Raw genomic sequence first — 15,162 nt, forward strand, 5'->3', positions numbered from 1 at the left:
GCGACCGAGGGGAAGGGCATCGGGAGGAAGTGGTCTTAGGGACACGCCTGCAGAGAAGGCGTCATTGTGCTCGAACGTGTCCCTGGAAGGTCAGTGCCACCTATGCTGCTGTGCTGAGCGAGGGGAGGCCTCGCAGGCTCCGCCGCGACGTCGGGGATCCGGACAGGCTGCAAAGCAGCCTTCCGGCCCAAGCTGCTCCCCGACTGTGCCGCAGTCGCAACACCTAGACCCATCGCTGGCCTTACAGTGCCTTGAACTTCAAACCGGGCCCTTCAGGCGCACGTACGTGCGCTCGCCGTGCGTCCTTACGCCCCTTTTCGGGGTCGGCCCGGTCGCCTCTGACGCAGTGACCGGGTGTGTCCCGGGGGGTAGCACGACCGGCCTTTGTGCGCCAGGGCTCTGCGCCTGGGCGGGAGGGGCTGGCAAAGCCAGACCTTTTGAAGGGGTCGTCGTGGGGGCAGTTTGTAAAGTGATTTTGGGATTTCTCCCCCCCCCCCCCGTTTATCATTTTCTCGGCCCCATGGCATTAAGACACCTGAGAGAAGTAAATCAGTTTTATTAAAGTCGCAGTTCCAAGTTCATCTTAGGAAAGGTCTCAGTCCAAGAAAATGGAGAGTCGAGGAACATCAACTGCTGTTCATTGTGCCAGGCGCAAAACAGTAAAGGATAAATCAGATTCTTCCCCTGTTCTTAGAACTTACCGCCAGATGAAGTAACCAGTAATAAGATAATCACAAAATTATAATCGTGATACTGTATGGGAAAGATAAACTATACTTTGGAAGAATTTAATTTTAGGCACTAACGTTGAGCTCAACAAATGAATGGGGGGGGGCGGGGTGAGTAGGGAGAGATCCGGGTAAGTCTGAGAGGCAGAGAAGAATGACCCGAGAAAGGTGGCATTAGGCAATGATCTGCTGTTTCCTAAACCAAGGAAAAGAACATTTAAATAATCTGAAAAGCCAATTTGGTTTGGACAAAAAGGAAGTTTGGTATGGAATGAGACTGGGAAGGTGGGAAGGGCCTTTTGGCCTCCAGAGGGGCAGTTTTAAGGTAGGGAGGGCACTGAGTGTGGTGATGGCAATGGAAAGGGGAGCTCAGATTGCAGAGTTCAAGTGTGATGTAAGAGCCTAGTTAGGAGACTGGTGGGAATCCAAACCAGAGATGGACAATATGTTAAACCAAGGTGGTGACAGTGGACTTGGAGAGAAGTATTAGGAAGTAAAACTGATGAAACTTGGTGTTGGGTTAGCCACGAAGATGAGGGGGAGCAGAAGTGGGTGGACTGGGTTGCTGGTTGCCGAGATACGGAGTTCTGGAAGATGAAATGACCATTTAGAAGAGTTATGTATGAGAGTAATATAATCTGTGATATGGAACCTTTAGTTCTGGATTTAAAAGCATTTTAGAAATGATTTCCATGGCAGTTATTAGAATATTTCAATAAAATAACTAAAAGTATTTTATAGCTAAAAAGTTAAGAAATTGGCCAGTCATGTGGGCTTTTTCCAGTGTTGTAAATCAGTGTTCGAGCTCTTAAACAGCCATCCGGTGAAGAGCGTGCTTTGTGCTTCTTGTGAAGGGGCAAAACCAGAGCTAAGGGACGGTGACGTGGAGGCTCGGTGACCACGTTGCAGACCTCTGGGATTGAGGTGGCACAACCCAAGCTGGAATGGGAGAGATGGGACAGTTCGCAGCAATGCAGGGGGGAACAGAGACTGTGAAGCTCCTTTGGAAGGTGTAAGAGAGAATTTTAGTATCATAGGAATTGGTAAAGTTAATGTCACAAACACTTAAGCTACTGGGATCTAATGTTACTTTGATTCAGCCCGCTTCCCTGGAAAGAAGAGATGTCAATATAAGTTTGTGAATATCACCTGTATCAGAAAGAAAACCAGTGAGTCAATAAATAATAGAAGTTATTTTCACTCCGCAGTCTATATAGTTTCAAAATGCACTTAAGCAATTCAGTTTCTTATAGGACAGGACTCCCCACCCACTCCTCATGACTGTATCTACTAAGCCATAGTATTTAAATTGCATTCCAGGAAGTTTCCTTAAAAATACATTTCAGTACCTCCCAAACAGGTACTGGAAAAGGTGACATAAAATAACGGATCACAAAGGGTGCCTGCAAAGAAAAGAGGAATGCAGATTAATGTATCCTAAGGGGAACGCAGCTGTTCTTTGGGGCAGTTATCATTTTATCTTTTCTTTTTGGGGGGAGTGTGGTACAAGAATGTTTGTAGCGGCTTTATTTATGATAGGCAAAAACTGAGAACAGCCTAAGTGTCATCTGGAAACGGGATTTAAAAATGGTTAATTTGTGTACTGAGACAATTCTCAGAAATAAAAAGGAACACTAATAATACATGCAGCAACATGGATGAGTCTTAAAAACATGCTGAGATGCCTTCAACAAAGTGTACATACTGTTTGATTCCATTTATATGAAATCTTAGAACAGACTGTGATGGAAAAAAGTAAGAGTCATAGCCGCTGGGAGGGGATGCAGATTGACTTGGAAGAAGCATGAAGAAAATTTCTGGAGTAATTGTAATAGTCTACATGTCAATAGAAGTTTTGGTTCCAAAAGCATTTGTACTTGGCAAAACTAATAATAATCAAATGATGGCTTAAGATTTCTACATTTCATTGTATGTAAATTTTGCCTCAAAAGAAAGAGTCATAAACAAATGCAGAACTATAGTTAATGATACACATGCTGAAGTATTTGAGGATGAATGTATCGATGTCTGCAGCTTCCTTTGAAATGTATCAAATAAAATAGGTGAAAGAGAAATAAGTACATGGATACATAAAGCAAGGAAAACAACGTGATTAACAGAGTCTAGGTGAATGGGTACTGGCACGTTCACTGTACAGTCTTTTGACTTTTCTGTATGTTTAAATATTTTCACAATGAAAGTTGGGGAAAATAAGCCTCCAAAGAATATTGTTCATTTTAGACAACTGAAAACTAACTTGAAAATACAAAGAACACAGCCCTAACCTGACTTGAAATACATAGCATATGGAAGTAGCCACATACTTATTTTGTTAAAAATTTCCCACTCCATGGCTTAATACTGAAATCATTTCGATTTCTTATGGAGTATGTGGATCACACATTAAAATTACTCTGTATTGTGTTCATTTTGAATAATCCAATTGATCTGTTTTCTAACCTTGCCCTGGGAAAGTTAGCGATGATGCCAGAGAGGTCCAGGAGGAGGGGTGGGGACTGAAAGGAGCAGAAGTGGCTGAGAGGAAGCACACACCGAGGAGCAAAGGGGCTTTGGGCTGTTGGTCCGCTTATCCTCCGACGATTGGAGGATATGGGGTTTATCAGTGATCCAGTCTCAAGTAAATAAAAGAATAGAAAGGAATTCTGTGTTTCTTTCTAAATACGGAGTTGGCTGCTGAATTTAAAACTACCAGCAATGCCTTGGTTGATGTGGCCCAGCTGGTTGGAGTGTTGTCCTGTGGGCCAAAAGGTTGCAGGTTCAATTCCTGATTTCTGGTTAGGGCATGTGCCGCAGTTGTGGTCGGGTTGGGTTGGGTTGGGGCACATGCAAGAGGCAACTGATGGATGTTTCTCTCTCACATCCTTGTTTCCCTCTCTCCCTCCATTCCTTCCCCTCTCTCTAAAAACAATAAGCATGTCCTGCAGTGAGGATTTAAAGGAAAACCAACTACCAGCAGATGTGAAATTACTATATTTTGTCATGTATATTGCATGCCTATGTTTTTTGTCTGCATTTTACATGGGCTTATGTATTCATTGTACCCATGTATAATGCATATCCTTATTTTCCCCTCAGAAATGTGGGCAAAAAAGTGCACATTATATACAGCTAAATATGGTATGTAGCACAGAGTGAGTGTGATTTTGGTACAGTATGAATAATCATAAAACCACAGATATGGTATAATAATTATGCATTTTAAGCGACTGTAAGGTAGTTTCTTTTTAAAATATTTCTGGATGTCTCAGAAAGGAAAGGTCTGGGAGAAAGAGTCACTGAATTCACCCATGTTATCAGAACATGAGCCTTTTTGTTTTGATTTAGACGATGGATGCCTTCACCCTCTTATTTACTGGACAGAAGTGTCAAAGGCATTTCATTAGAGAACATGGCTTTCTATTCTGCATCAATTTTGAAAGGTTAAGGATAATCCTGGACATTCTAGCTCAAACTACTTCCACTCACCTTATAATGTTTATTACTCATTTTCTTATGTCATCTTTTTTTTTAATACTCACCTAAGGATTTTTTTAATTGATTTTTAGAGAGAGAGGAAAGGAGAGAGACATCAGTGTGAGAGAAACATTGATCAGCTGCCTCCCATTGATCGAACAAGCAACCTAGGCAAGTGCCCTGACCAGGAATCAAACCCATAGCCTTTTGGAGTATGGGATGATATTCCGACCAACCAAGCCATTCAGCCAGGACCTTACATCATCTTTTCAGGGAGGGGCCTAATCCAGTGGTTCTTAACAGTAGAGGAGTGAGGAAACATCTTGTTTTGAGAAAGTATCCCCAGATAATGTTGGTTGGCATGCACTTTCTACTCTGCATAGACATGCAGAGTAGAAATAGACATGTTAACTTTTACCCGTTGGCACAACTAGTAAATTTGTAAAATATATTCTATTAATTATGCTATTACAGTTGTCCCATTTTCCCCCTTTTAATTTCTCTCTGCCCTGCACCTCCCCTCCCACCTATATTCCTCCCCCTTAGTTCATGTCCATGGGTTGTACACATAAGTTCTTTGGTTTCTACATACCCTATACTATTCTTAACTTCCCCCTGTCCATTTTCTACCTACCATTTATCCTTCTTATTCCCTGTACCTTTACCTCTTCCCCCTTCCTGCTGATAACCCTCCATGTGATCTCCATTTCTGTGATTTTGTTCCTGTTCTAGTTGTTTGCTTAGTTTGTTTTTGTTTTGGGGGTTCAGTTGTTGACAGTTGTGAGTTTGTTGTAATTTAACTGTTCATATTTTTGATCATTGTTTTTTCTTAGGTAAGTCCCTTTCTTTAGGTAAGCCCCACACATAATAAGGGCTTGGTGATGATGAACTCCTTTAATTTGACCTTATCTGGGAAGCACTTCACCTGCCCTTCCATTCTAAATGAAAGCTTTGCTGGATAGAGCAATCTCGGATGTAGATCCTTGCCTCTCAAGACTTGGAATACTTCTTGCTAGTTCCTTCTAGCCTGAGAAGTTTCTTTTGAGAAATCAGCTGACAGCCTTATGGACACTCCTTTTTAGGTAACTGTCTCCTCTCCTCTGGCTGCTTTTAAGATTCTCTCCTGATCTTTAATCTTGTGTGATGTACTTATGATGTGCCTTGGTGTTGTTTCTCCGTGGGTGCAATTTCTCTGGGACTCTCTGAGCTTCCTGGGTTGCCTGGAAGTCTATTTTCTCCACCAGATTGGGGAAGTTCTCCTTCATTATTTGTTCAAATAAGTTTTCAATTTCTTGCTCTTCCTCTTCTCCTTCTGGCACCCCTGTGATTCAGATGTTGGAACGTTCAAAATTATCCCACAGGTTCCTAAGCCTCTCCTCATTTTTTTGAATTCTTGTCTCTTCATTCTGTTCTAGTTGAATGTTTCTTTCTTCTGCTCCAAACTGTTGATTTGAGTCCCACTTTGCTTCCTGTCACTGTTGGTTCCCTGTACATTTTTCTTTATTTCACTTTGCAGAGCCTTCACTTCTTCCTCTATTTTTCAGCCATACTCAACCATTTCTGTGAGCATCCTGATTACCAGTGTTTTGAATTCTGCATCTGATAGGTTGGCTATCTCTTCATCACTTAGTTGTATTTTTTCTGGAGCTTTGATCTTTTTTTCGTTTGGACCATTTTTTTGTGTCTTGGCATACCTGGGTGAGGGGCGGAGCCTTAGGTATCATCAGGGCAGAGCAACCCACTTCACTGAGTTGTGACGTAGTGGGGGAGGGGTCTGAGAGCCAGTGGCTTGGCTCTCTGCAGGCTTTCAGTCACTTCCCCTGCTACCCACAAGCAAATTCGGGCCTGCTGGTTCTGATGCCCAGGTAGGGGAGGGCGTGTGGTGTACATTCTGGGACCCTGTGGGTCTCTCCAACAAACTCTTTTTGGAGGCTGGGAGTTTCTCCCGCCGCTTCAGCCCCCACAGGTGTTTTCAGTCAGAGGTTTGAGGCTTTATTTCCCCGAGCTGGAACCCTGGGTTGCGTGGTCTGTCTTGCTCCCGGGTTGTTCCTCCCAGTTTATCCACACGCTAATGTGGGACCACCTGTGCTGCCAGCTGCCGCCTTGCTGTGGGTCCTCTCCTCCCCAGCTGCCTGTCTCCGCCCCTCCTGCTGGTCTGGATGAATGTCTCTTCAACTCCTTGGTTGTCAGACTTCCATACATTCCGATTTTCTGCTAGTTCTGATTGTTTTTTGTTTTTGAGTTTGTTGTTATCCTTTTTTTGGTTGTGCAAGGAAGCACAGTGTATCTGCCTATGCCTCCACCTTGGCTGGAAGTCCACAACTAGTAAATTTTTTCCTCCCTGTAGGCTATTGATTCTTCTTTTTAACTTTCGATTTATGAAAAACATACAGAAAAGTTGAAAGACTAATAACTAAACACCATATACCCATAACCTAGATTCAGCAAACATTGCCATAATTGTTATATTTTTTGCCAAACCATTTCAGGGTCAGCAGCTAATGTTATGAGACCCTCCCCTCTACATACTCCAGCATTCATTTCCTAATAATGCCATTTTCACACCTAAGAATTAACAGTACTTTCCTGAGAGTATCTAATCCATCCTGAATCTAGGCCATATTCAGGTTTCCCCTTTATCCCAATGTCTTTTTAGTTGCTTTTTTCCAAACACATCGCATTCAGCAGTATGTCTCCTTAGTCTTTTTATTCAAGCATACACTTCCCCAGACCTTTCCTTTCCCAATGACACTGGCTTTTGAAGACACCATGCCAGTCATGAATTGTCTCACACTTGGATCGTCCAGTTGTTCCTGTGGTCTCATTTGTTCCTCTCTGAGTCTGGCACTTGTATTCCTTGGACGCTGAAAGCTAAGTCTGGAGGCCGGACCAGGCTCAGGTTGGCCCTTGGGCGGGACTTCTTCCCCGGAAGTGCCTGTAGGAGCAGAGTCACAGCGGGAGGCATGCGGTAGGCCCACCGTCGGGATGCGGAGTCTCTCCTTTGTTTTGAGGTAACGGCAGAGTGTGCGCTTCCTGTTTCAATCTGAAGTCATCTTCAGTCGCCCTTTGGCGCCATGTGAATGCCTTGTTTCCTCAACGGCTTTTTACCTGTAGATTTTCATATCCATCCTCGCCTAAATCAGTGATTTGATTGGTGGTTATGAAATGGTGATTTTTTAAGTACTTTTACTTTTCTTCCCCATTTATTTGCTGCCATTCTGCTCTGAAGAAGAGCTTTTCATTATCAGCTGGGGATGATTCTAATTCTTCCTTAAAAGGTAGGATATGATCTTAGTTCTTCACCGAGTTTCACAGTAAGGAGTAAGGGTAATAGTCATGGCAAATGATCTTTCTTTTAATAGATTTTTGCATATTTAATGTGTTGAAATGAATTTCAGCCATTAATGCTTAAATTATAACACATGTGACAGTGGGAGGCTCTTCATGTCACCAAACCGTCAACGAGATGCACACAAACGAGAGTGTAATACTGTCGGGGAAATGGGAAAACTGGGTCTTGGGCGATGCAAAGGGATTATTGTTAGTTGGGATAATGTTATTGTGGTTATTGAAAAGATAAAAAAGGCCTTACCTCTTACAGAGGACAAGCGGAGGTATTTATCAGTGAGACTTACTTTGAAGTAGTTCCTGGATGGGGAGGGCAGGGGTTGGTGAGCGTGGAGGCGAAGCAGGCGTGGCTGTCTGCTGGGGCGGCCTCCTGCTGGGGCGGCTGCCTGCTGGGGCGGCTGCGAGTGGTGGGTGCTTAGGGCTCATCGCGCCGTTCTTTCCGTACGTGGTTGAAGTTTATGCTGATGCAGACTTTTGTTATTATCTGAATTTCTGTGGATATTTGCAGTTCAAGTTTGATAACATGTTCCTTCTCAACTATTTATACTTTTATCTATTAAAAGCTTATTTTGAAGAACTGTGTACATCTTCAAATGTGCTGATCTAAAGCCACAGTTTAGCTAATATGGAAGCTTAATTGTTGTATAAATCAAGAAAACTTAAAGGTTTTTAAAATTTGAATAATGGTAAAGAACTTTTAAAAATAGTTACAGTATTTTTCTATACTCTTTTCTCTTGAAAAGTGTTTTTAAAGTTTAAAATATTTTGTTATTTTTCTAAAATAGTCTTTATAAAGAAATATAACTTATTTACTAGGATAAAAAATAACACTTCCTCCTTATTAAAAGCTTTGAGAAATAATTAGGAAGAATAGGGGAAAATCACTATATTTTCAACCTCAAATATCCAGGGTTTCCATAAATTTTGTCTTTTTTCTATGCCTACTTCATTTCCTTAGTTCTTAAAAATATCATTTTGAAATAATATTTTCTATTTTAATATGGCGACGATTCACTACACAGCACAGGAGCTTCCATCTGTAACTCTGAAATTTGGGACTTGATGCTGCTGCCACTTTTCTGATAATTGATGGAAAAATGTCTTCTCTGGTCTCTTCCGACTGTTTGCTTTTCAGTTTGGGGCCTTCCTCCACCAACAAGTATGGGACTGCTTTTTACTGGACATGAAGTATCTCAGCTGTTTCAGATCCAGCTTGCTCCCAGTTTAGAGCCCTTACAACATCCACAACGAACCCCCAGCCCACACTAAGGACTGTAAACTAATTCATCTCATTCTCTGTAGATCAGGGGTGTCAAACTCATTTTCGCCGGAGCCCCAGGAGCCTCGCAGTTACCCTCAAAGGGCTGAAATAATTTTAGGACTGTGTAAGTGTAACTACTCCTTAACAGTTAAGGAATTGAAGTTACATTTGGCCCCTTGAAGGCCACTGTGAGGCTGATGTGGCCCCCAGTGAAAATGAGTTTGACACCCCTGCTGTGGATCAAACACCCAGCCGTAGATGTCACTGATGTCTGGGCATTTGAAGTGTCAGCTAGAAATGTGGGGGTTGCGCTGACCAGCGTTTATGTGGATTGGTGGGGAGCGACGCATCAAAAGACCTCGATGTTAAGTGCCCGCAGAAACCACCATCCCTCCAGGCCGTCCCCCAGGGCTCACCCACTCACTCAGTATGTGCCACCGAGCCAGACTCTGGCTCTAGTGTTAGGACCAGCGCCGTGCAGAGAATGAACAAAGTATGTTTCCTCATGAAGTTTACATTCTAGCGAGGGAGGATTACATGTGAATATATGTCAGGCAGTGAATTTTTTTTAAAAGGCTAGGTAATGTGTTTGACCGTGATGGGGGGTGCCATTTTAAAAAGCGGCCAGTCACAACCTTGTCAGGTGGTGACATCGGAGCAGACTTGAAGTAAATGAGCCACGTAGCTGCCCGGAGGAGGGAAACGCCTGAGCACAAGGGCCCGAGAAGGGGCGGGGCCAGTGTGTGGGAGAAACAGCAAGGCTGGAACAGAGGGGGCTGGCGGAGGCGTGGTCAGCGCTGTGGCAGCGGGATGTACGTGGGGGCGGGGTCGCGGAGGATCCCATCGGCCTCCACGCCTGGCTTTTGTCCTGAGATGGGAGCAAATGGAGAGTTGTGAGCAGGGAGGCATGTCGTCTGACTTACACATTTTACAAGGGTCACCTCGTGTGCCCTGTGGGTGATAAATTATTGGGGAGCAAGGGCAGACCACGGAGACGAGTCGGGAGGCTGTCACTGTAATCCAGGCGGAGGATGATGGTGGCTTTAAGGGGCGGCTTGGTAGCAACGGAGGTGAGAAGTGGTTGGACCCTGGATGCATTTCAGCACTTGGACAATAGGATGTGCTGATGAATTGCTGAGCAAAAGAGAAAAGTCGAGAATAACTTGGCCGTTTTGACCTGAGCGACAGGAGGTGTCGTTTTATGAGACCAGGAAAACAGAAAGGAGCAAGTGTAGCGTAGAAGTGGAGAATTCAGTCTTGGTCATGTTCACGGTAGGGCCACTAGTAGGTACTAAGTGGAGATGTTGGGGAGGCGACTAACTCTGCACCTTTGGAATTCCGGGAAGAGGCCGGAGCCAGAGCAGTAAAGTTGGGTGTCATCAAGCTAGTTAAGGAGCGAAGTGGGAGTATGCACATTCCGTGCACTTTCTATTGTTTGCTGAGCATTTTTTCTCGAATCCCTTGTCAACCACGGTATGAGGGGTAGTGGTGGGCAAGATCAGTGGGGTGACTGGTGGGATCAAATATAGGGACCAGAGGGAATTTCCAGTCTTTACAGCCTAGGTGAGTCTTGTGCAGGTGACCCCAGGACCATTCTCCAGAAGCACTGTGTACGGCACCTCATCCTTTCCTCTTTGACAAGGCACGCCTGAGTTCTTGGTTCTTTGGTGTTTCTCAGCAAACCTTAGATGAGGAGACAAGTGGGCCTTCTCATCCCTCCTGCAGCCTGCGCTTGTAAGCTTTATCTAACACGTGAATGGAAGGAGACACTTATTATGGCAGAGGAGCAACTAAAAAATCAAAATGCCACTAAGTGCAGCACTTAGAACCATGAAACCACTATCACAAGTGGTTAACATTTGTTCGTTAACAACATTTGCTTAGTTAACATTTAGTAGTAATGCCTGACTTACCTGGGGAGTGATCTTTACAGTTAATGAGGTCAGTACTTGGGTTAACATCAGGGTATTTCCTTTCTGATAGTCTCAGCTAGTTCTTCCAGCGGGTCAGCTTTCCCTGTGGAGAGGCCACCACCCCGAATAGTGCTCTCGTATTTTCTATGCCATCAGATACATTGACAAATTGTTAATGTCCGAAAAGTTTATGCACTGGTGTTTATGAATCACGAAGTATGTCATATACTGCATCCTCCTTCAGGCGTGTCCAACCTTCAGCATCTCTGGGCCACGCTGGAAGGAGAGATGTCTTGGGCCACACACTAAATACAGTGTGACATGTAATCACAAAAGAATCTCATAATGTTTTAAGTGAATTTACAGTGTAGTGTGGAGCTGCATTCACAGCGTCCTGGGCTGTGAGTAGCCTACGGGCCGCAGGTCGGACGCACCTGTAAAATCCTTGAGATGACCTTTGCTTTTGAAGTTCTGCACTATAGGTTCTGTGGGAAATAGAATCATATTTGGTGAAGAAAAAAAGGGAGATAAAAGCACTGTGTAAGTATGTTTTATTCTAACAATCCCGTAGACAGCACTGCCAAGAGTGAGTATGCCCGTGGCCACCTGATGGTCCATGTTATTGGTGCAAATTTTCTGTGCACAGATTAGTAACATTCACAGATGACCGAGTTCCCACAGCCTCACTCACACCCTCTTTGTACCACAGTAGGAAACCACAAGAGCAGATGATTTACTTGTAATCAACTTGTCTTCCTGCTTTTTAGGATGGCTGCTGTTTTTCTAAAGAAGCTACCATTACGAACCATCACAACTGAAAACAGATGCCTTAGGTGTTTGGGAAAATGCATCGTGCAGGAGCTGGCACTAGCACAGTTGCCCCGTACCGCCTCTGCCCCGAGACCGGCCTATCTAACTCACGCGAAAGCTTTTAGTACTGTTGAAGACACCCAGGCTGAAAGAAAAAAGAAAGAAAAGAATGAAACTGATTTTAGTAACATTGGAAGAAAAATCAGTGAGAGAATTATTCATTTATTTGATGAGCAGGGCAATGATTTGGGAAACATGCACCGAGCGGAAGTGATTCAGCTCATGGACGAGCGAGACCTGAGACTTGTGAAAAGGAAGCCCAGCGCCGAGCCCCCCGAGTACCAGCTCATGACAGGCCTGCAGATTCACGAGGAGCGGCTGAGACTGAGAGAGAGGGAGAAGGCGAGACCTAAAACTGGTGGGTAGTTTGCTGTTTGCCCCTTGAATTCTGTACGGCTACAAACCAGCCGTTTCAATTCAGCCTTTGCTGCAGTGCCTCTGACAGTGGGGAGGTGCAAAACTGGAAACTTCAGTTTCATCACTGTTTCCAGTGCTTTTCTTCCCTCACTTAATTTCTGTTGCTTGTTTTCTTTCTTTTGCATCCTGTGTCGTCATCTCCTCCTTTAAACGTAGGTAAACTGAGGAAAAACAAGGTAAACACCACCAGAAGGACGGGAACTCTTTCCCTTGGCTCTGTCTCCTAATGCGCAGATCAGTAGAGTAACCGATGGGTGCGGTGCAACGGGACTCCGAAGGGATGGGCTCAAGTTCCCATTGTTGTCCTGAGTCCCTCGTTGACCCTCCTTCAGAAAGACACAGAAACCCTCTCATCTCAAAGTGGAGGTGTTTGGTTAGTTCCGTGGAAACACTTGTTAAACTCTGAAGTGATTTGTCTGCCATGCCTAAGTATTTTGTTACATTACTGGCAGTAACACTCCTTTACATATTTTGCCAATCACCACACAAGGCATTTGTCATCTGAACCTTATAAAAGCCATTAATGAAATCTGAGGTGAAGAGGCTGGTTTCTCGTGATGTTTAGTTTGTACTCATGGTAATGAAAGATTGCTCGATGGTAAAAGCACTAGGGTGGGGAGCAGAAGACTGGGCCAGAGCTGCCACCGGGAGGTGGTGTGCCTGGAGCAAATCACACACTGTCCAACTGTGGCTCGGTGTGTAACGCCACACTGAACCACCACAGGATGTTGACTGGGAAACGTGTAAGAAGAGGCCAGCTAGGGGGGTAAGGACATCAAACTGCATCACTGAAAAAATGGGCTGACAGACTGGAGAAGACACCTTGCTGTGTTCGGAGACTGTCAGAGGCATGACTGTGTCCTGGCAGAAAACTGGGATCATCTGGTCGAAGCTTTCAGGAAGCAAGCAGGTGTTAATAAAAGCACTCCTTTTTAGTAAAATTACTCTTATTTTGGAAATTAGATGTAGAAAGATATAATAAACTCTTACCATCCAAAATGAATAAGCATTAACATTGTTGTACTTTAGATTTCTTAAATAAAACATGACAGAGCTAAGGTCCCCTGTGCGCCCTTCTCCCCTCCTTCCCCAGAGGTCCTTGCTCACTCTCCGACTCAGGCCGTGGGTCCAGTCCATGTTGCTAAACTCCATTAGGACAGATACAGTCATCAACAGTACACAGAACAATTATGCTTGCTTAAAATTATAAATGGCTCACTTGTTTTCAAGGTGTTTATATAATAGCTATTGCTAATCATTAGAAACATTTCATCATGAGCATGTACTGTAGCTTTGCCAGCCCATATCCCTGGCCGTTGGGCCTGTTTCCAGTCTCCATTACTGTGAAGGAGCACATGCGTGACCATGTCTCCTGGTGCGCGCTCCAGACGCCTGCGGGGCAGACCAGACGGTCAGCGGTGTGCACAGCTCTCCCTGCCCTCGCCCACACCTGGTGCCGTGGACCTTGCTCCTTGTCATGCTCACAGCCCAGAGAACACACTTCCCTTTGTGTCTTCACCCATTGAGTCTCCTCGTCTACATACTGCTTGTTCATATTCCTCTTTTCTTACTTAGATGGTTTATTTTCATCCTTATTTATACAGCTCTCTGTTCTGTGTGAAGAGAAAAACCTTCTCCTGGTTAAATGTCTCACTTTTGTTTTTCCCTTTGTTTTGAGGTCATAAACATATCCTTTCTTTTCTTCCATTTCTATTCTGTATTTTTCACATTTAGGTAGTCCGTCAAGGGAGATGGTTGTCTGGGTCAAAATCTAACTATTCCCCCCGTATGAAAACTCAATCGTCCCAGTGCCTTTAATGAGCAGTTTTTTCCTTCCCTGTAAAATAAGCAGCTAATAGTCGGGAGTTCCCGAGCAGAGGGAAAGAATGCAGGACGCAGCCTGGTGACCCCGCTGTAGCCAGGAGGGCGTCACAAAAGAGTGAGGTGAGAAAAGCACCTCCCCCACGGCTCCACCTCAGAAAGAAAAACAAGGATAATTAAGTTGATCATAAAGCTAAACTTGTTCCTTCTGAAGGACCATTCTTTTGTTCTTTAATCAAATGATGGTAACAATAACTGGGGGCATTTCATATTTAAACACCCTTTCTTCACAGGCCCCCTGAAAATGGTACCTTTATGTCTGTCACCCATTTTTAAGTGTTTCCTGGACTGAAATAAGTCAAGTGAGAGGACCACGGGGCCCCCCGGGCAGCCGGAGACTCCCCGTGGGCTGAGGGTTAGGCTTCTCGACAGGGCAGTGAAGAGTCCCAGCACCAAGTCTCACTGTTTCAAACTAGGACCGACGCTCACAAAGGAACTAATGTTTTCTTCAAATATCGGACAACATGATTTGGACACAAAGAGTAAACAGATTCAGCAGTGGATTGAAAAAAAATACAAAGTTCAAGTTACTGTGAAGAAAGCAAAGAATACAGAAGAACCAGAAAATAAAATAGTAAGTAAAAACAGAAGTAACTGTTTTTTGTTCTCTGATCTAAAAGTACAATTGTAGGAAATCTGGAAAATGTAAAGGCAAAGAAAAGTGACAGTAATTCTATCAGCATTAGTGATGGGAAGCTTTCTAGCCTGTTTTTCAAAATGCAAGCATACTTTTATGTTTACTTTTTCCATCAGGGCACACATTTTTTGCCATGCGAAAACATTCTACTTCATAATTTAAAGGCTATATACTACCCTATTTTACCCACTAGAATATCTACCATTTAAATAAGGAAAACTAGAAACTTTATAGATTTTTTTACTTTTTTTTCTAAGTCCTAGTAAGAGGCATCATTGTCTTCAAGAAAGTGTGTATCAGTTTACAATCCCAGGATAAGCATACAGAATACCTATTTCACTGTGCGAGTCAGATAACTTATCAAACTAAAAGACAGTGTTAGCCCAGCGGTGGGGTCAACCCTGGTTCCACTTTAGAATCACTTAAGCCTAGGCTCCCAGCCAGCTGCCCCGGAATCTCTAGAACCAGATGCAGTTTTCTAACAGCCCAAGTGACTGCGAGTGTTGGGAACTGCACTGGGCTAACAGTTTGGAAGTAAGTGGTTACTCTGCCAGTACGCAAACCCACTGCTTTATACCTGTTCTTGTAAGAAGTTAGCCTAAGTGCAGTGAGGGAGTAGGGATTTAAAAACAT

General features: G+C 43.9%; 1 protein-coding gene across 1 annotated transcript in view; it reads left to right on the forward strand.

Moving 5' to 3' along the window:
* MTIF3 (mitochondrial translational initiation factor 3) overlaps nt 1–15,162 on the forward strand; it is a 16,658-nt gene continuing 1,496 nt past the window's right edge. Inside the window, exons 1-3 of the mRNA XM_037166868.2 lie at nt 1–89; nt 11,492–11,952; nt 14,309–14,466. Coding sequence (XP_037022763.2) covers nt 11,493–11,952; nt 14,309–14,466 — 618 coding nt within the window. The 5' untranslated portion in view covers nt 1–89; nt 11,492. The remainder of the gene's footprint in view (nt 90–11,491; nt 11,953–14,308; nt 14,467–15,162) is intronic.

This window comes from Artibeus jamaicensis, unplaced genomic scaffold, assembly GCF_021234435.1.
Source record: "Artibeus jamaicensis isolate MK-2021 breed Jamaican fruit bat unplaced genomic scaffold, CSHL_Jam_final contig_793, whole genome shotgun sequence".
Lineage (NCBI taxonomy): Eukaryota > Metazoa > Chordata > Mammalia > Chiroptera > Phyllostomidae > Artibeus > Artibeus jamaicensis.